Here is a 24,515-nt window from a genome sequence, read left to right as displayed (position 1 = left end):
CGCTGCCGCCGCGGTCGGGTTCGAAACCGGGAACTCCGGATCAGTAGCCGAGCGCACTAACCACTGAGCCACCGCGGCGGGTTCTGATTATCTGCAAACTCTGTACACTCGAGCCATACGCATGCAGACGCTCTTAACACTTTGCGCTCCTCACCGCATGAGCCCCAGATCGAGCAACGCAAGCTTTCGCTTTTACACAATGCATATACCTAACGAGACCCCGTCGCAAAATGAGCACACCGAAAACAGAAGAGAGGTGCCTTTTTTTAGAATTTCGTCATTTAGGTTTTTCGAATCGGGAGTCAGGTATGCTTCAAAGCCAACCGTGGTCTCTTCGATCTACGTAGAGCTTGAAGAAGGTGTAGACGAAGTGAAGACCATGCAGACCTCCCGTGCAGAGTCCGGCGATCTGCGCAGGCAAAAAAGGGTGGAGTGGCCATTCGCAGCGAAAGGGTTACATAAATGTGCAATCAGTCGTAAAGCGAGGGACATGTGCGATGTGGATTCTAGCTTTATCGCGATATCCGTGAGACAAGAAAGGACCCATCATATCAGGCTTTCCTTGACTTGTATTGTTCTGGCCCGGCTCCGTCTGCGCCTGACAAAGTCATAAAACAAGGCTTTGCTAGACATCTCCCCTGCAAAATTGTCTGTACACTGACTACAACAGGTTTCTTTAACACTTTAATGCCACAGACATGTTATAAATGAAGTCCTGCATATTTTTCAGAAGTTTTTTCAGAAGGAGTCAAGAGAGAAGGTGACAGTGACAGTGACGGTAAGCACAACAGTGCCTGCGCTGACCCGCCACCTGAATGCAGCCACTCTCAAGCAAGTTTAGCTAGGTCATCTAGAGACACAACTGCTACGTCCTTAAGCCCCCAATTGCACATCTACACTCGACACAATTAGTTCATGGCATACGGAAGCCCGCAAGAAATGAAAACTCAAGAAAATCGTATTACAGGCTTGCAAGTATAGAAGGACGTGCCTGTTCATTTGGCTGTTATATGTACCATGCGAATAAGTCGCGAGGCAGCCCTGCCGCAAATCTCTTACCCCTACATGAACCTCACAAACTTTTCGGCCAGCCGAGATTATGGAAGGGGTGGGGGTCAGCGAGCTTTGTTGGAACGTACTGCGCCGTGAAGTTAATCTATCGAAAAACGCCTGACACATCTGTCCTTCAAATAACGGACTAAAGGGCTTGACTTTCACTATGGTGTGCAAAAAGGTGGTAGTCCGTCGCACACCTTAACGCTTTCAGGCTCTATGCACACAGACGTGTACTACATGACAAATTCACACCTTTTTCTGAGAGTATGCTACCTCAAGTATTTATTTCTTTACGTTGCGCGAATTCCGCATCCTTCATGCAAAAAGTGGTGCGCTAGTTTTGCTCTATTTTCAAACTATAGCAACAAATATTATTTCTCAGCACAGTGAGTTTTACCCCACGTCTTCCCAAACAATCGCTTACCTATCGACACTCAGCTGACCCACAGGGTGTCATCATCTGCGTACATGGCGTGCCGCACACCCTTCACTGTCTCCAGTTCTCGCGCAGCCGTGCCATTGAAATGTTGAATAATACAGGGGATGGTACCACTCCTCATGTAGTCCCCCTGTTCGCTAGCTGATTGTGTGGCGTGGTAATCAGTCCTATGTTAATTTCTGCAATGCGGTTTGCTTAGGAACCCCTTCAAATATTTCCAGAACCGGACCCTCGCCTTTCAGTATCATCCAGGACCTCGAGTATGTAGTTGAGGCTCATAAATATTCTCATCATCAGCCTGACTGCGCCTACTGCAGCACAAAAGCCTCTCCCATATCTCCCTAAATAACTCCGTCCTGTGCGATCTGCGACCACTTCACCCCTTTCGAAAAACCGCATGAAGACAGGACAGTGCACAGACAACACAGGACGAGCGCTAACTGACAACTGCAGGTTTATTTGAAATCCACACTCGAGGCAACCAGTGCGCATGTTCAGACACGCAGCAATAAACGGAAAGATTAGGACGCCCATACAGTTATCATGAAAACATCAAATGTACAAAAATTCAAAGCCCCAGACAAAAGGTAACAGCAAGCACCCCCTTTGATCTTTAACTTTCAGCATGAAGAACAATTTTACTTTGAATTGAGGAAACAAAATTCTTTATGCAAGAGAGCAAGGGAAGGTTCGCTAACACACCTGTCCCTTCCAGTCCTTTGGATGTTAGACGCCTCCAGAATTTCTCTGGCAAGCTGGTCTTTGGCGCGGCCAACAACCCTAGTTTTGTACAAACGAGGACAGCACCACGCCTTTCAAAACACCAGTGGCCTTTCTGTCGAAACCTTCTTAGAGGTACTAACATTTTACTTGAACAGCACCATCATCAATTTCAATGAGAAAATCTACATTCAAAAAAGTGGGATATGTATCGGTTCTTGCGTGGCACCTGTATTGTGTGAAATCTTTTTAGCAATGTTCGACCGTGCTCTAAAACAAAAATTCAAAACTGAACCCGTTCCTAAAGTTTTTTAGGATCGCTGACGACTTCCTGGTCCTTTTATAACCAACGGAAGATAATATCGCTTCTGTCGCTGGCAAAGTTCTTCACGCTTTTTCATCTGTTTCTATTGGCCCAAAATTTACCTTTGAGCTCCCACAACATCATTCACTGCAGTTTTTAGATTTGAGATTGTTTTTTAACCACATTAGCCACATTTGTTGGGCCTATGTGCCACGTTCAACTAAGGCTGTGTTGCCTTTTGAGTCTTCGCATTCTAAACTCGTGAAAAGAGGAAGAGCTTCGTTGTCCTTTAGAGCCGCGCTTTTAAGTCTTGTTTGCATAGAGTGGGTTCAAGTTTTGACCTCAAAGTTTAGCGACTCAAGCAAGCTGGTTTTCCTATGTCAGTTCTCACGGCAGTGGCAGAAACCTTGATGAAGACTTTACGTCGAGAATAAATGCGGTCCAGTTCCCAGAAGAAAATCAGAAAAAAGAAATTTGAAGTACTGCCTTACGTCCACAGCATTTCTCATAGTTTAAAAAGATTTGCTCGAAAATTCAGAGTAGTTATGGTTTTCACAGCCCCCCGAAAGCTTTCAAGTCTTTGCGCTCTTTCTAGCAGGAATATTGCCAAGAAACCAGCTTGCAACATCAAGCATGCGACGAAATTTCTTGAGTGCACTGTTTGCGTTGTGTACGAAATTCCTCTAAGCTGCGGCAGCGTCTTCATCGGCCAAACTGGCCGATGCTTGAATGATCGCTTACGCGAGCATTCCAATTCACTCGAGGGTGTAAGCGGTAGGCACTTGCCCATGCATTGTAGGGACTGCTGTTACCGTCCTCTTTTGTACAAAACTAGGGTTGTTGGCCGCGCCAAAGACCAGCTTGCCAGAGAAATTCTGGAGGCGTCTAACATCCAAAGGACTGGAAGGGACAAGTGTGTTATCGAATGTTCCCTTGCTCTCTTGCATAATGAATTTCGTTTCCTCAATTCAAAGCAAAATTTTTCTTCGCGCTGAAAGTTAAAGATCAAAGGGGGTGTTTGCTGTTACCTTTTGTCTGGGGCTCTGAATTTTTGTACATGTGATGTTTTCATGATAACTGTATGGGCGTCCTATTATTTCCGTTTATTGCTGCGTGTCTGAACATGCGCACTGGTTTCCTCGAGTGTGGATTTCAAATGCACCTGCAGTTGTCAGTTAGCGCTCGTCCTGTGTTGTCTCTGCACTGTCCTGTCTTCATGCGCTGTCTTTTTCAAAAGTGATGCACCAACAAGCCCAAAGTTCTACGTTATTAAAAAACCTCACCCCTGCAAACTTCTCAATCTCATTCGCCCACCTAGCCTACTGCCGCTCCCTGCTACAATTCCATTTCCTTAGAATTCACTCCGTTACCTTTAAGGACCATCGGTTAACTTGACTTCACATTACATGCCCTGCCCAAGCACATTTTTTCCTCTTGATTTCGACCAAGATGTCACTAACACGCATTTGTTCTCTCATCCACTTAGCCCGCTTCCGGTTTCTTAACGTTACAACTATGAATTTTCTTTCCGTAGCTGGCTGCGTTTTTCTTTCACTAAGGTTGAACCATTTACCAAGATGTCACTAACATGCATTTGTTCTATCATCCACTTAGCCCGCTTCCGGTTTCTTAACGTTACACCTATGAATTTTCTTTCCGTAGCTGGCTGCGTTTTTCTTTCAGTTAGGTTGAACCATTTACGTTATCCTCCACGTTTCTGCCCATTAGTGTTGTATCGTAGTAATGATAATTAACAATGAAACAGTACACGTAGCATACGGTCGAGCCGATCTGTACCCTCCTACTTCGTCGTCTTCTCTCCCCATGCGTGCGAGTGCGTGCAGCGCACTTGCCACACTTCATCTTTATCACATTTCCGCCGCACTTAAAAAAAAACAAAATGTCTAGCGGATGTCATAGTCTTTGAACCATGCGGGCCGCTTCTTTTTGCGAGTACTTCTGCGAGGCGGCGCAGGAGGTGAAGCCGCAGTTGCCGCTGTGGATTTACTACACGAGGGTTGAGGAGCGGCTGCCGATTCCGGAGCGGGCGGAACGGCTGGCATCATATGGATTGAAGGCGCGTCCGAAGAAGGACCCTGGACCACGGTTCCGGACTGTGGACTGGGCGGCGGCATTCGGTTGCCGTCGATAGGCGGCGAAATATCAGCGAAAAGGGCCGCTGGAGCTGAGGAGGACAGTTGCTGCTGAACTACTTCTGGGCGAACCGCAGAAAACTTGGACGAGTGCCACACTCGCCCATCATCCAGCAGATAAGATGCAGGTCCACGCTGCTCCACAACCTTCCGAGGCTCCGAAAACCGAGCTGACAGTTTGCCTCGCACATTTGGTTTGCGGACACGCACGTACTGGCCAATCTGAAAGTCACGACACTGGGCGCCACTCCGCTGGTCCGCATAAAGCTTGTATTGCGCTTGTTTCTCGTCAAGCATCTGCCGCAGAAGCTTAAGCGCTTTTGTCGGATCCATTGAGAAGGACTGATCCGGCAGTCCTACGACGTTAAGTCTTGTGCGGGGCAACCGGCCATGAAGTAGGACAGCTGGTGCAATTCATGTCGTGGCATGGGGCGTACAGCGGTAGACGCCGAGGTAGTCCACAATCGCTGTACGTAGGTCACGTCGCTCGCACAGAGCTAGCTGAATGTAGGACTTAAGCACTCGATTGAATCGTTCAACGAGTCCATTAGCTTGGGGATGGTACACTGAAGAGTAGCAATGGCGTATCCCCCGTTCGCGGAGGAAAGTTTGCATGGCCATCGATGAAAATTGAGGTCCGTGTCAGAGACAATCTCTTGAGGGTAACCCTCACGAGCGAAGAGGCCAAGCAGGAATTCTTGAATGGTTTGAGTTGTGATGGCATCAGCGAAGACAACTTCTGGCCACTTACTGTAATAATCCATGAGAGTAATCGCGAAGCGGCAGCCACTGGGAGCTTGGTCGAAAGGCCCCACGATATCAATGGCAACCTTATCCCAAGGTTTCTCTGGGAATGCGACATGTTGCAGAGGAGCTGCCACCGGACGAGCCGATTTGTCACAGGACTGGCACACGACGCATTTCCGTACCATTTCTTCGACGTGCTCGTCCATACGCGGCCACCAGTAGAGCTCTCGCAGTCGACTTTTCGTGCGGCTGATCCCGGGGTGTGACTCGTGCGCGATGTCCATGAGGCGTCGTCGCAAACTTTCGGGAACGACGAGCCTTTCACCTCGGTACAAGACGCCTTGCACGACGGACAGCTCAGAGCGCAGGAGATAGTATGACCTAAGGTTCTCCGGTAGGGATTTCTTCTCCGGCCATCTCGCCGATGTAAACTGAATGGCTTGAGCAACTGCCGCGTCGCTGATGGTTGCCTCTTGAAGCTCTTGTAGAGTCACGGCTGGCGATAGCAGGCAGACGAAGTCGTCGTCACTGGCGTCGAACTCACTGGGCTCACTGCACGATGTGGTCGGTAAGGGAAGGCGAGACAGAGCATCCGCAACAGAGTTGTCATTGTCTTTGCGGTACTCTACAGTGTAGTTGTAGCACAACAGGCGAGCCGACCAACGTGAAATTCGCAACGGCCGATGGCCCGTTCCTTTCGTCGACAGCAAAATGACAAGTGCACTGTGGTCGGTGCGTAGAACAAAAGGCCGGCCCCACAAATACACGTGCCACCGTTCGCACTCCCAAACGCAAGCTAGGGCCTCACGTTCACCAACAGAGTACTTTCTTTCTTGGGGTGTCAAGGTACGGGAGGCAAGCGCAACAGTTTGCAGGGAATGGCCGTTGTCTTGCTGAAGCACTGCCCCAAGGCCATATCCGGAAGCGCCAGTCATTACGACCACGGGAAGGGCAGGATCAAAAAAATGCAACACGTCACATGACGTCAACATGGACTTCAGTAGTTTGAAGCTTGAATCCGCAGCAGCAGTCCAAGTGAAGGCGGAGTCGCTGCCTCGAAGTAGGGCGCGCATAGGCTCAACGACGTCGGAGTAATGCGGGATAAACTTGGAGTAGAAACCCGCAAGTCCAAGGAGGGAGCGAAGCTCGCTGATGTTAGATGGAGTCGGAGCCTTCGTAATCGCCTCGATGGCAGAAGAAAGCGGAAACATTCCTTCACCGCTGACAACATGCCCCAAGAAAGTGAGCTTCGGAACATCGAAGACACATTTGTGGTTGAGCTTGAGTCCGGCTTGGGACAGGCGCTCGAGAACAGCACGAAGGTTGGTCAGGTGCTCCTGTCGGGAGGTGCCATGGACTATGATGTCGTCGATGTAGAAGAGGACACCTTTGCACCCTTTTAAAATTAAGTGCATCATCTTCTGAAAAGCCGAAGGCGCCGAAGCAAGGCCGAAACACACTCGTTTGAAGCGGAAGAGGCCATCATGGGTAATGAATGTGGTCAATTCCCGACTCTCAGGGCTAAGTGGTACTTGATGGTAAGCCGAGGCAAGGTCCAACTTCGAAAAACGCTGTGACCCGGCCAAGCTATGTAGAAGTTCTTCCGTTTGAGGCAAAGGAAAACTGTCGACCACAATAGCCTTGTTCGGCTCACGCAAATCGACGCACATTCGGATGGAGCCATCTTTTTTCCGAGCCACGACTATGGGTGAAATCCACTTGGAAGCGTCGACCCGTTCAATGATGTCTTGAGCTTCAAGCTTCTGGAGTTCCTCGGACACCTGCTGACGAATGGCAAACGGCAGCCGTCGGAGCTTGCAAGCAACAGGAGAAACGGAATCCTGCACTCTGACTTTGTGCACGTAGCCACGAGCAACTCCGAGTTCCTTGGAGAAGAGATGTTCGAAGTGTGGACGTAGCTCAGGAGGTAACAGAGGCGTATCAGGTGTCATGGAAAGACATTCCAACGATGCACCTTTGATCTTCATTTGTAGAGTGGCAATGGAATCCAGGCCCAGCAGCGTTGTGCCTCCCGAGACAACGTACAACAGGATGCAGGTGGTACGGTCGTGGAACTTTGCTGTGGCAACAAAACACCCTTGGACTATAATCCGAGACTTAGAATAGTCCAATAGTTGAACTGCAGTTGATTTAAGCGGGAAACATTTAGCGAAGAATCGGTGGTATAGATCTTCAGAAAGAATTGACACAGGTGAGCCGGTGTCAATCCGGAAGTGGATGAACTTGCCTTCCATCAGGACTGAGGCGAAAATTCCGTTTTTTTGACTTTCAACATTGAGAATAGACGCACTGCTGGAGCCATCCGGCATCGACGATGTGTCAGCAGTATCTGCAACTTGCTGAACTTGAACAGGACAGTCGGACGACTTGCAGAGAGAGTCGAAATGGCCCACCTTGCCGCACCGACGACACTTGCGGCTGCGGGCTCGGCATGCAGGGTTGTTCGCTAGGTGAGTTGTAGAACCGCAGCGGTAGCACATGCGCTCTGGTATTGCAGCAGCAGGTTGTGATGGTTGACATTGGCACTTGCAGCAATGGGCCTGAGGTGGTGTTTGTCTCGATCCGCGCTCGCATCTCACACGATGTACTGGAGCGTCCTCCTCAGCTAATTCCCTGGCTTCCCGGGAAGCTTGCTCACACTGTCGAGCAAGGAGCATGGCGCGCGACAGAGTCAAGGAGGAGCCTTCCATGAGTAGGCGCTCACGCAGATGGCAACTCGAGGTCTTCTCCACCAGCTGGTCCCTGATCATATCGTCCGCCATGGTCCCAAACCCGCAGTCGCCGACAAGGCTGCGAAGGACAGCGACGTACTCATCGGTTGTCTCTCCTGGAGCCTGAACTCGACGGCGAAAGCGATGACGTGCGGCGATTACATTCACGGACGATTTGTAATGCTCCGACAGGATGGATATCGCCGCATCAAATTCGCAAAGGCGGGGCGCCTCGTCACCGGAGTGCGAAGCCGCAGCTGTAGGCGCTGGAGTGGACGACGGCGGCGCCAATGTATAAAAAATGCGCTGACCTTCCAGTCCGAGGCAATTCAGCAGGATGGCCTTCCGCCTGTCCGCGCCCAGAGTAGAGGCACCAGAGGCCAGCATGTAATTCCGGAACGCCAGCTCCCATTGCTCCCATGGAAGGGCAGGACGACCAGGAGTCGGCAGGAAGGGTGGTGGTGGCTGAAGCCCAGAAAAGCTCATGACGGATGGTGAGCAGGCCACGTGAAGGTCCCGAATCAAAACAGCATCCTCGTCGCCAAAATATGTAGTATCGTAGTAATGATAATTAACAATGAAACAGTACACGTAGCATACGGTCGAGCCGATCTGTATTCTCCTACTTCGTCGTCTTCTCTCCCCATGCGCGCGAGTGCGTGCAGCGCACTTGCCACACTTCACCTTTATCACAATTAGGTGAGCACCGGTAAGATACAAAAGAGGCTAATATTGCAGAATGCCTTGTGCACGTCCAATGCTAATATTGTCCCTCGTGCTGCCTGTAGTTTTTCTGGTTACAGCGTCCTCGGAAATTTGACGTCATTTGAAACGAATCCTCCAGCCCAAGCGACCAGCCTTGATTAGAACCCTACAGAAGCCCCACCCACTACCGACGTCACTACTATATACACATGCTACCTAGGCGGCAGCTGGTCCACGCTCCACACCGTGGATCCGCCTCCGAACGCCACCCCCACCCGTCTGCAGCCTTCCTAAGCGCCATCCACCCTCCGAAAGTGGCTATCGCACCCCACCACCTCCGCAAGGTTTACACCCACCAGATGCCCACGCAGCAGCAGAGCGAAAAATCGATAGCCAAATCGACTTCAGAGACGCAGTAGGAAAGTCAGCTGCCCACCACAAGCATCGCCCACCAGCCACTTCGTGACCTCACCCCACCCAATTAGCAAAGGGGCACCTGACCCACCCAATTCCACCCGCGACCCACTTCCGCCCACCTTCACCCTCCAGAAAAACACTGTCGTGTGCCTGAAGGGTCGGTTCAATGTAAAAGCATTTATTAGAGCAATCAAGCATGAATTCAACTCTTTCTGCAGAATTGTCGCATCACGTGTCATATCTCCCCATCATTTCTTCCCATTTCTTCTCGCACCACATCAGCCTCTTCCTTCATACCACCATTACGCACGAGAAAGATAACTTAGAAAAGCATAAGGATGCTACTGACTAACAAGTTAGAGCAGCGTATAAAAAGGACACTGACGATAAACGCGATTTATGCGCCATAGCATGCATTAGCATTACTGTTCGCCCCTGACAGTGGCTAGAGACGTTATTGCGTCGATCAATCAGGATGTAACACGCCAAACCCCCTATCCACTTACCCGATTCAATTCACCAATCACAGTGCGCCACGCCATACTCCTCGCATTCTCCCGACTTCTCAACTCTGAGTGGGCGACCACGGTTTCTCTCTCACCACCCGTCGCCTACCACTGACTCGCCCTCTTCCCCTTTCAATGCTCTCCATCGAGGCTTCGCACGCCCAACACCGGACATCTATTGCGATAATGGGCGTGCTAACGGTAAAGAATTAAAAACTTTGACACAACTGATCATCTCACGCAAGAAACCTGAGATAGCAGTTGGATTTACCCTCGGTGATTACTTTAACGAAGGTTTTTACTCTAAACAGAGGCTTCACGCACACGACACAATTTCTGTGGATCATGAAAGTGAGCGGATATAAGTGGGTGGGTGGCGCTTGTGAAAAGTGGAAGTGTGACGGGTCGGGGGTGACAGTGGGTGGAGGGGAAGTTCCCCCTTCCTAGGAGGGTGGGGTGTGGAGGCGGCGGATGAGTGGCGCTTCTGGACTCAGCTGGCTCCTCCACAGTCACTTTAAATTCGATCGAGTTCATCACTGCTTTTTCGTTCTCCTTCGCTGTGCGCTTCTAGTGGGTGGAGGATTTGTGGAAGGTGGAAACAGGTGGTGGGTGGCGCTGCTGGATGGTCGCGGTACCCTCAGCGAGGCTCCACATAGGCGACTCCGGCATTTTCGTCAGTGCCACTCCTACAACTATCGCAGTAGAGCTGCAATAAGTCACTTTTCTAGGCGCCTCGTTTCGGCCCAGTGAGCACGGATTAGCTAAGTACTAATTCGTTGTAGCGTTGCCACACGTGTGGCATTCGACGCTCATTACGGCATCTGCAGTGAGTGCCCGAAGTATAATGTAATCGGTGCAAACGCGCAGCTGATTGAAATAATGAATTAACCGCTGTAGTAACTAACCGATGATAAGAAGCCGAAGCGCGTGCGCCTTTCGTCTCGGTACAGTGCTTGTAGTTCACCGTATACAGGAACCTACCGGTGGATGACGCAGGCGCATTGCGCCACAGTAACAATCTCCGCTTCGCCGAGGAAACGTAGTCTACTGACTTCGAGTCGTTCACGTCGCCATATTTAACGGTGATACGTGTCATTATCGTCGTAAATATCAACCAAATTACGCACACCGCCGGATGCACACAATTCCGATTCATCTGCAGTCAGCCATATCCTCCGACAGTACATTTTCTCATCTCGCCACCCCATTTCACTCTGATAGCTTAAGGTGGCAGGCGGCGGCATGGTGCTACAATTATGTGACGCACTCCCTATATGAGGAAGAGGAGCGCATTTGGAGTTCACACAGTGAGTCTTGCTAGTGTGTTTCCACATGACTAGTATAGCCCGAATGGGCGTCGTGAAGTTTTACGCGGACTTCAGCCTGCCCCCAACGCATGATTAGCTCGACCTACTACATCGGTAGAACCGATGCATCCCAGAGACAATTAAGGCCGTAGGCGCACACCAAATTGAATGTCGCAAGGTATACTCACACTCGGGGCCGAAAATCTATGCATATCCCGCGCGACCAGGCTGGAGCTGAGCAGGTAGCAGCAGGCGCCGGTCACATTGAAGACGATATACTGCGTGAGAACGAATGCATGCATCAAGATTTAAATGTGGGCACATCTTTGAACAATTACTGAACTTTTACGCACCACAGCAAAGCCTTAAGCTATAAGCCAAGGCATAACAAAGGGCCCAGGATCGATTTCGGTTACGCGCGATGCTCCTGCCGACTAGAAAAGGAATTTCCTGATCGTTCTCAGCTGGTGATACCTTTCTATAATAGATTCCATGACGTCACGTTGCTTTAATTCACTGTCCACTCATGATTTTGGTCGTTGTTCGCATTGATGACGATAATGAGTTTCTATGGCGCAAAACCAGTGTAAGGGATCGGTGGATGCACGCGGCTTTCTTGGAGCCATCCGTCCTTTCGTTGGTGGCTCGGCGCCGCGAAGCGGCGGTTTCTCCTCGCTAATCACCGTCTGTGGGTCGGCAAGAATCGTGCAAGGCGAGCCAGGAGGACGTTGACCACTCAAGGACGCGACACAGCTAGAGGAAAGGAGGGGAAACTTTTTTTCCCGGAACTCCTCGAGGTCCTTGTTTTGCGGCAACGATGCGGCTGCGCGCGGGGACACGAGCAGTGACCCTGTCGAAGCCGCTATACGCCGATCGCCCCCTCTCGGCCTAGCAAAGACCGTCTAGGTTGGAAGGTCGGCAGAGCTTTTTTTTTTTTAAGGATCGACCCCACCGGGTGAGACGGATCAGGACGCTCGAGCTTGACTGGGAGCAATTAAGCCTATCTTACGGTCAGCGCGGACGCGACTAGCAGGCGCCGCGGCGACTCCGACGCGCAAGGACGTTGTATGCCAGCAGCTCTCGGGGAACGGGCCGGCTTAACGAAACGTAGCTGGACAAATGGGATGCTGTTGCTAGTTCAAAGCCAGCAACGACGTAGTTGGCGCCACTTTCCATATTTTGGGGGACGCCTGACAACAGTCGTCGCGAAGACGAGTAGTTAGTTACCCGCGGTGGTAGAGGCTCGGCTGAGATCGATAATTTCCCTAACGCTGGGAACCACTAGGGTCACAGGTTCTCAGGAAGACGGTGACACGTGAGAATGGTTTGATGTATTTTCATGTGTTTCTCTTTTAATTTTGTTAAGGGGGACAGTTTGAGTAATACTGTGGAAGTATGGGGCGCGGCACGTAAACCTGGTGGGCCAATCATTTCGAGGGTCCATTCCCGGAATGCCATTTTCTTAAAGCAATTTTGGTCTTCTTTTCGTGCTGTGTATTTTAGGGAGAGGGTTTTGAACCTTGCCGAAACTGGAAGGCGTGCCATGCAGTCTCTAAACCAACCATGTGTTGGTTTGTTGTCATTGAGTCATGCCAAATGGCGGCCAGGCTCCTAGCTCTTTGAAACCGGGCCCTGGAGCCTGGAAAATGGTTCTGAGGTAGATTTAAATCTCTTGCATCTTCGGCGATGCCAAGGAGAGAAGATTTTCTTTTAGCCATTTCATGTAATTAAGCTCGCTGTTTATTCTGTTGTGAATACGTAAATTCCTGTACAAAGCTTCATTTTGCCTACGCTCAAGTCAGTTGTTGCTGGATCACATCTGTTATACCGTCTCGGACGGTGGGGCATCATTTGGTGGAGCCTAAGTATTCGAGTACACGAACTTGCGAAAACCTTACCTGGCAGCTTCTGGCCAAAGGACGCCAAGGCACAAGGTATTTTTTCGACGACACAAGGTAGGGTCATAGACCCGTTTTCCAAGCATTTCAGACAATCCAGCCCGAGAAACAAGTCAGGGCGAAGCTTGTGCCCATGTATGCCGGTTGGTACCTGGCGGCACTGGGGATCGATAGTTACACATCTCACAAATGACTATGTCATCGTTGCTGTGTACTTTCCGCATTCCTCACTGCAATTGCATTTTAAATATTTGTCGTATAGCGATGTTTACAAGCCTAGTTATGCAATCCTTCCTTTGGGATTGCCAACCCCATTACTTTTTTTCTATTGCAAGATAGCAATAAAATACACGTCAGCATTATTATTCATGCCGTGTGGGCCAAAAACAAAGAAAGGCTTCCGACCCTCATCGTGCTCTGCGCATGTTGCCCACGTTGACGTAGAATGCCGATGCAGGCATTTCCAAGGGTCGAACGCTGGCGGGCGAAAATCTTTATCCACATGTCAAAAAAATTCATGGTGTTTACGCACAGATGCACTGACCACGATTACAAAAATCGAGACGAAATTTGCTGCCGCGTCAAAATATGCTCTAATATCCTCCGAATTTCGTGGCATAGCAGAAAGTGGAAGCGGCTTTTGTGCTAACGGTACCTATAATCCCATCGCATTGATAATAGTTTCACAGCCCAATGTTTGGCGACGACTTCTACCCAAGTGTTATTCGCAATTTCACACACAGTCACCGATCACCTAAAGTTCATGACACCCTTTCCACTCCTCAACTGCCACGTTTCCGCAGCACTGGTTTGCCCTTCAGTAGCTGCATAAAATGGCTGGACTGCATTCATGCTACTTGGCAAGCTTGATTACCGGCTAGGCCGGATTGCTTCTGCTTTTCTTTTCAGAAAATTGTATTTTCTCTTTAATTTCCTTTTAATGCGCCATGCTATATTTGTTCGACATCTAAGCTCCAGGGTCATATCTCCTTCGTAAATGTTTGGAATACAAATTTTGCATCGTTAACCACAAACCCGTGGATCCTACTGCTCTCTCCCACCGTGTGCTTCAACCACGCCCTATACCTCGAAATCATGTCATTGTTAGAGCGCGAATTGACTTTTTTTAGCTATTTTCAACGCACCAAACTATGTCCCTAGATCCTATGGATCTTTCCAGCCTCGGATTCGCCGTGTTGCTGGCCAAAATTCCGTCTGCACCTGGCGTATAGCGCGGTGCAAGTGACCGCGTCAGGCGCGGACAACAGTACAGCGAGTGGTATTGGCCACACCGAGGCTATAAAGGTCTATTTCCCAAGGGAACGCTTTCATGGTGACGTACGTAGAAAGTGCGCGGCAGGTGGTAGGCGCAGGCGGCGCTAAGCAGGCTGGAGACCACGATGTGGAAGGTGCCCAGGGTGAAGGTGAACGCCGCCGCCGACAGGAGACGCACGGAGCGGGTCGCAGGACGTGGCCACGGGGTCATCATCACCCACAGCACCATGCCGCCCACCTGCAAGCGTAGAGTGCAAAGGGACATGTGACGCATGTGACCACATCAGTAGCCAGCAGAGGCGTACCGCATACACTGCTCGGGCGCGTAGGGAGTGTTCCATGCTACTGTAGTTGATTTCCTCCTTTGTACGCTCATGAAAAACAGAGTCGGTTTGGGAGCTAACCGTCCCATAATTACGCATGATGAGCATATTAGACAGGCATAGCGGAGCAATGGGGCTGAAAATTATTGTGCAGAAAACCAAAGTTATGTTCAAAGTCTCGGAAGAGAAGGGCAGTTTACGAATGGTAGCGAGGCGGTGAAAGCGGCAGTGGAATATGTCTACTTAGAACAGGTATAGTTGTCGCAGATCCGGATCACGAGAGTGAAATAACTAGAAGAATAAGAATGGGGTGGAGCACATATAGCAGGTTGTCTTAGACCGGGAATGGCAGTTTACCAGTATCCCTGAAGATAAAAGTATATAACAGCTCTCCCTTAACGGTACTCACCTCCGGAACAGAAACTTGCAGGCTAATGAAAGGGGTTGATCTTAAATTCAGGACAACGCGGCGAGCTACGGAAAGTAAGATTACAGGTGAAGAGTAAATTAAGCGACAGGAAAAGGACCGAGTGGGTCAGGGAACAAACGCGCGTTAATCACATCCTAGTCGAAACCAATACAAAGAAATGGGCTTGGGTAGGGCATGTAATGCGAAGGCAAAGAAACTAATGATCGTTGAGGATAACGGACTGAACACCAAGAGAGGGCAAGCGTTCCTGCGGGTTGCAGAAATTTAGATGGGTGGATGAGAATATTTTTATTTAACAAATACTGCAGGCCCTAAGTGGGCCCTAGCAGGAGGGGCGAAAAAAAATACAGCATAGTGCATACCAATTCATCGCGCGAAACATAAGTAAAATACCTAAAACATGCATAAATACGAAACACGGCTATGAGGTAGACGACAACAAAGCGTGTCAATGGAATCAATGGACATGATGACATCATAAGGCAGCTTGTTCCATTCCTCGATAATGCGTGGTTAAAAAGAATATTTAAAGGCATTAATTTTAGTTTGATACGGCGTGAAAGAATGTGCATAATGATGTCTTGTGGGACGAGTTGCAAGGGGTGCAAGATTAAGGTCGGAACTCAGGGAGAGTTTGTTGTTTTTCAGCAGAAATAGAAATTTTAGTCTCCTGATTTTCCTACGCAGTTGCAACAGTGGGATGCCATTTTCTTTCATTAAAATGGGAGGAGAGTCAGACGTGCGATATTTAGAAAAGATGAAGCGCACGGCTTTCCGCTGTACAGCCTCCAATGCCTCAATATTCTTTTTTGGTATAAGGGTCCCTGACTGTGCAAGCATACTCTAGTTTGGGTCTTATGAGGCTGTAGTATGCTAACTGCTTTATCCGGGAAGGAACGTTTTTAAGTTTGTGGCGAACAAGTCCAAGTTTTCTATAGGAGGATGAGCATGTATTGGCAATATGACGGTTCCAACTTAGATTACTAGTTATGGTAACACCGAGGTATTTATATTCCTTAACATCTATAAGAGGATGCGACAGGAGGGTGTAAGAAAATGAGTGTACAATTTTTTGTGGGTGATTTTCATAAAACCTTTCATAAGAAAACTTTCATAAAAATCTATAAAAGTTTCATAAATTTTCATAAAACGTTTGCAGGGATAAGGTGGCCGCAGCTGGCACAGGAAACTGTTTTGTGGCGATAGCTACATTACGGTAGCATTTCGAGCCTTCAGCGTGGCGACGCAGTGGCGGTGGCAGCGCCGCCACGTGGCCACGTGGTTGGTCACTTGGTGCCGTGGCTGATCACGTGGTTTGACACGTGACCAGCCACGTGGTGCGGAGCAGCTGCTGCTGCCGGCGGCGCGGCGCGCCGGCAGAACCGAGCTGCCACAGCTCTGCGCATGCGCCGTGTCAAGTGAGGCGAAGTTGAAGAAGGAACGCCCAGCTAAACGAAGCGGCGAAAGACTGACTTAGCAATTCAACTGAGGAAGTTCCACTCGGCCAGCTGTAGCTATCGCGTCACTCCGTGTTTAACCAGAGCTAAACCACCGCCAATTTTTTTGAAGATATATGGGAGAGGCATTTCTCCGGCAGTGAGCGTAGTGAGCTTGATGGTGATGATGATTATATCACGCTTATTCGCACTTAAAATCTCGATTTTCGCACCAACTTCACGGCCATCTGGAATCACTCTACTATTCACTCCTCCCTCAATTCTGCATTCAGGGACGTCTGTCGACACCACTTGTAGCAAGCCATCAGTCTGGACTGAAACGGTGGCTGATTTTAAACTACGTAGCACATTTGGTTCCAATCGACGAGTGGGCATGCTACGAGTTCAGAATGAAAACCTTTACGCAAATGCCCCTGAAAGCGAAATGTGTTGCAGGCCCTCACCCTGCTTTCCGAAGCAGCGCCGTGCCCTGAATGACCTTCTTGCCTATACTCAAGACATTGAAATTTTTCACATAGGCCTCGTATCCCCACTCTAAATATGATCGCCCTCATTATTGAACCCATTTTTTGTACATTTTTCTTTAACTTTTTTGTGTACGTTCTCTAACCCCCTAAGCCCTCTCCTCGACCCAGCAATCTTAACGTCCTTGGAGTCTCTTGTCGGATGCTGCGAGGAGGCCTCAGTCCACGCAGTAGGTTGAAGTTTCTAGACATTACCCGTTGGCTCTCTACAGGACTGTCTCCGCGGTATGACACCACAGTCGAAAAACCTTCGTGTACAAATGCTACCTAAACGCAGTCATGCTCATGTCCGTCCGAGCAATATGAGACATGCGCTTTCGAAAAAAGGCGGAGCACGGGTTACCAGCCAGCTTGCCAACACCAAGACACGGCCTCTGACTTAAAGATTTACTCAGCGAACCGAGCTTCGTTCCGGGTTCCAGAAAGCATCGAACATGAGCCAAATTTATAAAATTGTTCTGTAAGTCGCAGTAAAAATATGTGTTATTATTAGAACGTGGTGGCAATGCAAAAAAATAACGTACAACGTTATGTGTTCTGCAGTAACTGTTAGCTTAACGTTCAAACAAAGCACTCTTCTAAATCTGGACTAAAGGTTATTATAATGCTCAGATCATAGCTATAAAACGACGTTAAATGTTCTAAATGTTATAATTTTCAAGTTCTTAATATGAATTATTATTTCCAGTATATGTCAAGCATTGCATTTCAGAACGTTCCCACTTTGCACTACGAGAACATCATGGCCTTTGCGCTCTTCCACAGCATCTCGGTTCTGATCGTATCCAATCGTGGTTCCCTTCCTTGACTGCACCAAATCGCCCTTGCGTGTCACATTGCCGCAGGAGTCGTCACCGGTTTTCATGCTTCATGTTGTCCAGAAATAAAACCAACCATTACACTGTCCACTGGGCTGCCTGCAATGACATGCTGATACTTATTCCTCATTTTGTTCTATTTTAGACACACCTTAATATCAAATGTAAACTCCAGCGTCCTACAACCCATCGATAATTATGACTTTTTTTTTTCCTTTACGTTTCCATTCAATTCAATTCAATTTATTATCCAATTATACACTGGAACGTTTTCCAGGCTAAAAGGTTCGACTGGGCCTTGACTGAGTCCCGGAGACGTTTACAGAGGAGTGACAGCCAGTATATACAAAAAAATGCTATACAGTACAGGATTGAACAGGATATATATATATAGAAAGTGCATACATAAATACAAAGCAAACAAAAGAGGAGACATATACAGAGCTATATAACCACAACATGCGAGGCAGAAGGAAATTACAATTTACTGAAGTATTCATGTAGCTTTTTTCGAGAAAAGTTATTCATATCATTATAGCGATTTAATATAGCAGGTAGATTGTGCTTTATGGACTGCATTTTATAATTAGTGCGAAAATGAATGAGCCAAGAGTCGGTGTAACGGGTAGCAACATTGTGTTCATGCATGGGAGCACTGCGTAAAAGGCTACTGGCTCCTACTGCACTACAGGTAATTGCCTTGCGATGACGATAACAGGGTAATCTGTCTAGCTGCGAAAAACACAAACATATCGTACTTTGCTCCAAAGATAGAAAACCTCTGTGCTGGAACCACATCTTTGATCTTTCGAAAGCATGGAAAGTACCAAGAGAAAACATAGAAAGCATAGAAAACAGCTTAACTCTACATAGCTTAATGTCGAGCAGCGGTTTCGATGTTGTAGAGCATTCTAGGGCATCTCTCTCCGTATCTTAGCTCCTTAGGGGCACCTCCCTGCCGCGGCGAAACTCCGTTGATTACACACGTTTCTAAAAAACAGGCATTGAATTAAGCTGGCGTCGAGACTACGCCCATGCTTGGCAATAGCGCTTACAATCTCAAGGAGGTCCAAGATTCCGTGGGGCCGGTGTCCGTAGTCGTGCAAGCCGATGCTGAAGACGGGCCGCCTCCGGATGCCCATCGTCGGAGGCAGCATCCAGTATTCAACTGAAGAACAATTTCAGATTAGGTGAGGTGGTAGTTTTCCATAGTTCATAAAAAAAGCGCTAATTAAAATACGTCAAAAACGCAAAGGCATACACGGCTCTGAGCATCGTGTGTGTCTCTATGTTTTTGTCCCGTTTTCAGTAGCACTGTTTTTTTTTTCATGTATATATAACTATCTGGTATTGTACTGAAAGAAACAACAAAGACTTGGCTTGGAATAGTGTCGAGCGCCAGTGAGAGCCGCATAATCGTGACTTCCTTGCTATAGAAAGACCTCTCCTGATTGCTTGCACATTTGTGTGATGTCAGTGTGTGCAGAGTGATGTCAGAGCACAAGACAATTCATTACAAGAGTGTCAAATCCTAGACCACACTCACGGAATTTTTGCCTGACACGCATAACAACGGTGTCGAAAATCTCGAGGAACCTTATACAAGTAGGTACAGTTGTAAGAGAAAATGTCACGCGTTGTCCTAACTTAGAATCCTTACGTTGCCAAAAAAAAAATAGGCTGTAAACTGAATGCGCCGGTGCAGTTTCTATCTCTTCGAGCCTAAGGGACATGTGCAAGAACAGGTGGTCAACCGCGCACGCGTGCAGAGTTTTGAGTCTAGATGGAAAGAGCTGTGCCCGTTCAATTGCAATATAAAAAGTATGCACATGATGTGAAACATGGGCGGCTGCATGCCTTTCTTTGCAGCTGATGCCACAATTTGCGCTTTGCATTTTGTAATACGTCACATACCCGGATACCTGCATAAAGCATGGACAGATTATCAGAATGGCCTCATGGCAGTGGTTTGCAGAATGAGCTGCAGAGTGGCAGGACGTTCTCAAGCTTTACAAAAATCGTTAACGCTCTTCGAGGACCGCTGTTAACTCTTAAGTGCGATGTAATGTGTTTGGCGACGAATAACCGCAATGCAGTTGTCTAACGCAGACATTATATCAACGCGCCAGCCTTGTAACGGCCCCTAGCCATTTCATGTTGATATGATGCAGCGCTGTCGAGGTGATTTCCAACACAGAAATGTCATTGCAACTCAAGTGTTCACAAGCAACGCTGAGTGCTAGCGATAGCAGCGGAGGCGTGTGATAAATTTCGCGAATTACCTTGGTGGCTGAAGTTCCTCATCATGGCTCAAGTGCAGCTGGTCGGCGAATCGTATTCTTCGTCCTCCTCTTTAGAGTCCACGCAGTGATCACCGCAAGTGTTCAAGAAAAAAAGAAAACTGGGACATTCGCGCCCCATGGCAAACATACCAGGGTATCGTATCGGTGACACTCCGCGACTTGCATGGTTTGGCTCCCTGCACAATTGTTCGGGGTAATGCGTGAACCCTCCTGATCGATTACATGTGGTGATGTTAAACCACGAATTGGCTGATTGGCGATATTGATTTTTGCTCACGTGAAGCATTGCGTTTTATTGCCGGTTTTGGTTCTGGTCTCAAGTTTAGTGGTTTGTCTTGTGCATTCTCTTCGTGATTGTAGACATTTTTAATTGGCTAAGAAGTTTCGCGTGGGTGATTGCTATAAATATCGGTAACCTCGTAAAACAGCGGGGGTTCGTCGTTACCACTCGACCAGCAACCGTCTGCTTTCCTCGGGGTTCGCTTCCGCTACGTATTCATCCGTAGCTACATTTTTTTTTTTCGTTGTTAATGCAGGATTCTTGTTCACACGCAATTCATCTTATTTGTCGACCTCCAGTTGACACAGTGTAGTAAGCGTCGATTTTTATACTTGCTGGAAATAGCTTTGTCTTTAACAACTATTTGAGCCAGCGGGACCTAAGTGGAGCGGACGCTGCCAATGCGCTACTTGTGGGTGTGGTGGGTCACTCAGATGATAATAGGAAAATAGGAATGACACTATTGAGAGGTATCTGCCTCTTCGTTCGCTTCGGAGATATTATTATAGGTTTCTGTTATGTTATAAATCTCACCGCTATCAATCCTTCATTTAGTTGCACCGCTTAAGAAAGACACTCGCTGACAGCACGCGAGTCACAGAGAAGTTTGGTTTACCCAACACCAAGAGCCTACTATATCAATACTAAATCCTTGTGTTGTAACTTTCCAGCTCTGCTATAGAGAAGCATCCTGGACAGCTTTGATATAACCTATTGTCTTAGATTTTTAGGACCTTTTCTGTGTTTTTTTCCAGCGTTATTTTGTTTTCTTTCAAAAATTATTATTTGCATTCTATTTTCATAACGGATATTTGTTACCTTTTGCTCGCTTCACATATTATTTTTTTATTATTTCATAATGTGCATAAATGGCCTGTGATCTGCTTAACTGAACTGCATTTTCAGGAGTGGTTGCTTTAATTTCCTTTGTTTGAGAGATATCTTCGTTCGCGGTTTTATGAAATGCTCTATAACCAAAGTCATATTAAGTTTGTAATCATGCGCAATGCTCTGTAACCGCCATCTTCCACCTATGCTGTCAGTTATCTAATGAAGCCGAAGCCTTTTGTGAAGCTGGTGCCACAGCTTCTAGCCACAGCTCCTACTTTGCAAGAAAGGAAAGAGACTTGAAACTTAATATTTATGTGTGTGATTACAGAGTACTTCATTCTCTAAACATTCTATATTTCAGCACCTACGTGGATAAGAGGAAGGCCTCAGACGTTGCTGGCACATACCCACTACGGGGGAGTGGCCAAGACACAGGCGGTTAATTACTGGATACAGGAAATTTTTGACGGGAAAAGCAGTGGAAATAGTATGTAGTCTGATAGATTGGAAGAGGGAAGGAAAGGGGTCCAGTTAACTTGGAGATCGAAGACGGGACAATTGCTTAATGTGCATAATAGTACACAATGCCTGTAATGTTGCAATGTCTTACTGACAGAGATCAGGAAAAAGAAATTAGAATGGGAGTCGCTGCGTTTCTTGAAGAAAATTTTGCACAGCAGAGCGCACACTCCTGTCGCTTCGTCCAAGCAAAGAAGCGCCAATGGAAAGAACAACCGCGGAAGACACAGGCAAGCCCAGTTGATGAAATGGAATTTGCAAAAGACGCTTCCTCAAATGAGAAAAGCGGCGGCAGAACAGCAGGAAGTGATCTATTGTCTCAGGTTCGGCACAAAAAGGGCACAGTGGGGAAGCTGCCAGGCCAGATCTGTGAAGGTAGAAATTTAGAAGGGGAACCCGGCAACGCAAGCGCGTGAAAGAGACCTCTAGTCTGCGTGAGCGCCAGTCTTTGCTACTCCAAGGATGCAGAAGATGCTGATATTCGGGAGACGATGTAAGAGCCGAGGCAGCAAATTCCTGAAATATTGTGTAGCTGCGAAACCTCACCGCAGCTGTATATGCACACGATGGTAGGACAGCAACAATTGGGCCGCTGAGAGAGGCTCTTGCTAAGGAATCTGCAACCTCATTTAAGTGAAAGCCCATGTGACCTGGTACCCAAAGCAACCTTACCGAATTTAGATGCAGCGGAATCAGGAACTTAAAGAGGCGTAATGGCCGAGAGTCAGTGGGCGAGGATAAGGAAGAGCAAATGGACAGAGAGTCTGTCATAACCATGACCTGGGAAACGGTAGATTCTAATTTTCGTAAGGCTAAGATTACTGCTAATAATTCAGCCAGAAAAATTGGAGTGAAGTCAGGAAGACGGAGAGAAAAAGACCAATCCAGTGAAGGTGAAAAAATTCCGACACCTGCGTTTTCGCGATCCTGCGAGGCATCGGTAGCAATAAGAACATGAGAGGGAAAGGACCTTAGGTGGTCCAGCAATAGACCCTGAAGAAGCGGGAAGGGCTGCAGCTTTGCATTCGATGGGAAAATGTCATCGAATTCAATCTGGACAGATGAGGAGTTGTCATATATTTGGCGGACATCAGTGAAATGGATATTTATGCGATCAAGAAGGGACTGCACGTAACATATCTGCGGGGTATGAAATCGAGACCGGGCAGCACTAAAAAAGGCGGAAGGTTGACTAAGAAATATTATACTGGAAGCGTGAAGAGGGGAGTCGCACAATTTTAAAAATGTTTGAACTGTTAAAAGGCGAAACCTAGCTGATAACGAAGGCATTCGCGCCTCAAGGTGCAGAACAGCATTGGCGACATATTTTGGAAGCCCCAGACAAAGGCGCAATGCCTCACGCTCCAAAAGCACAAGAGGGCGAAGTTTATAGGCAGGAGCTCCTGAGAATAAAACACACCCGAACTCCAAAATTGGGCGGACGTACATTTTATAAATCATCAGAAGCGTATGCCTTCTCATGCCTGACCTAGCACTACAAAGCCTGCGCAGGATGCCAATGGCCCGAACTCCTTTTGCAGAAACTTGCTCAATGTGTGGCCGCCAGGAGAGAGTAGAGTCGTATATTACACCGAGATACTTCACCGTCTGAACTTGAGGTATTATGTTATTTCTATAGACCAGGCAGATGTTTACAGGAACAGAAACTGGAAATACTAACAATGCGCATTTCTTCACATTAAGGGACAGATGAATTCTTCCTAGCCAGTGGTCAAGAACATTGAGGTAATTTTGCAGGGATCGATAAAGAGTGTGAATGTCACCTGCTGATGCAAAAAATGCAATATCGTCGGCGTACACATAAGTTTTCACATTTTGAATGCATGAAATTGAGCTTAGAAAAATGTTAAAAAGAACAGGGGAGAGAACTGATCCTTGCGGAACACCTCTTGTCTGTGGAAATCTCCTTGAGGAAATACCATTTTGGCAGCAGTAAAATTCTCTATTTTCTAAAGAAACAGAAATCCAGGCTACAAAATAGCTTGGGAAGCTGAGTTCCTGTAATCTTAGTAATAGAGTCGAGTGCTCCACGCTGTCGTATGCTTTACTGATATCCAAGGTGACAAGCGCAGCAAACTGTTTTCTATTGCGAGCTAATTTAATACGACTCTCAAGATCAGTATGAGCACACCAAATTGAACAACCCGGCCTGAAACCAATTTGACATGGATTCAATACAGCATTTTCTGAAATGAATGACATGACACGGCCGAGAAGGACCCTTTCCACCAATTTCACTAGGTTCGATGTTAACGAAATAGGGCGTATATTGTCTAAAGTTAAGCCCTCCCCTTGCTTTTTAAGCAATGGAACTATTTCAGCAAGACGCCACTCATGCGGTATCCAAGGACCTTTAATAGAATAGTTAATTAGAGCCAACAGGTCTGCAGGAGATTCATTGAACAAAATTTTGATCATAGATGAAGTGACCTTATCGGGGCCAGGAGCCGCTGGGGATAAGCGCAGAACAATTTGCGACAGCTCAGGCATAGAGACCTCAGTGAAATCACTTGAGGTGCATGTGAATATAGTAGAAGGTAAAGCAGATGTAAAGCGAAGCTCTAGGCCACACGCAATATCTTCTAAGGCCTTTGCGATGTCAGCAGAAGACTGAACGAGGGATTCAATGTTGGCAGTCGGAGGAATCACCTTGTTGCGCCTCATGAAACTAAACAAGGCTCGTTTACTTCCCGATTGGGAAAGGAAATCATAATGATTTGTATTATACTCGTCCTTTGCACGGGCGACAG

General features: G+C 47.7%; 1 protein-coding gene across 1 annotated transcript; it reads right to left on the bottom strand.

Annotated features, from left to right (window-relative positions):
- Positions 1-252: 252 nt before the first annotated feature.
- LOC144134706 (uncharacterized) lies at positions 253-20,174 on the bottom strand. The gene is made up of 5 exons (XM_077667553.1): positions 20,094-20,174; positions 18,867-18,979; positions 14,327-14,497; positions 11,275-11,364; positions 253-409 (listed from the first exon to the last, which is right to left on the bottom strand). Exons 1-5 carry the CDS (start codon positions 20,116-20,118, stop codon positions 314-316), a joined length of 495 nt encoding a protein of 164 aa, XP_077523679.1. The 5' UTR covers positions 20,119-20,174; the 3' UTR covers positions 253-313.
- Between the last annotated feature and the right edge of the window lie 4,341 nt (positions 20,175-24,515).

This window comes from Amblyomma americanum, chromosome 5, assembly GCF_052857255.1.
Source record: "Amblyomma americanum isolate KBUSLIRL-KWMA chromosome 5, ASM5285725v1, whole genome shotgun sequence".
Taxonomy (NCBI): Eukaryota; Metazoa; Arthropoda; class Arachnida; order Ixodida; family Ixodidae; genus Amblyomma; species Amblyomma americanum.
The sequence above is the reverse complement of the archived record's forward strand: the minus strand, read 5'-3'. Positions and strand labels throughout refer to the sequence as shown.

Coding starts and splice junctions, on each gene's coding strand:
- LOC144134706 (XM_077667553.1), bottom strand. CDS start 20,118: ATGATGAGGAACTTCAGCCACCAAG. Junction 18,980..20,093: donor GAGGAACTTCAGCCACCAAG/GTAATTCGCGAA, acceptor ATTGTTCTTCAG/TTGAATACTGGATGCTGCCT. Junction 11,365..14,326: donor ACCTGCCGCGCACTTTCTAC/GTACGTCACCAT, acceptor GTTCTCACGCAG/TATATCGTCTTCAATGTGAC.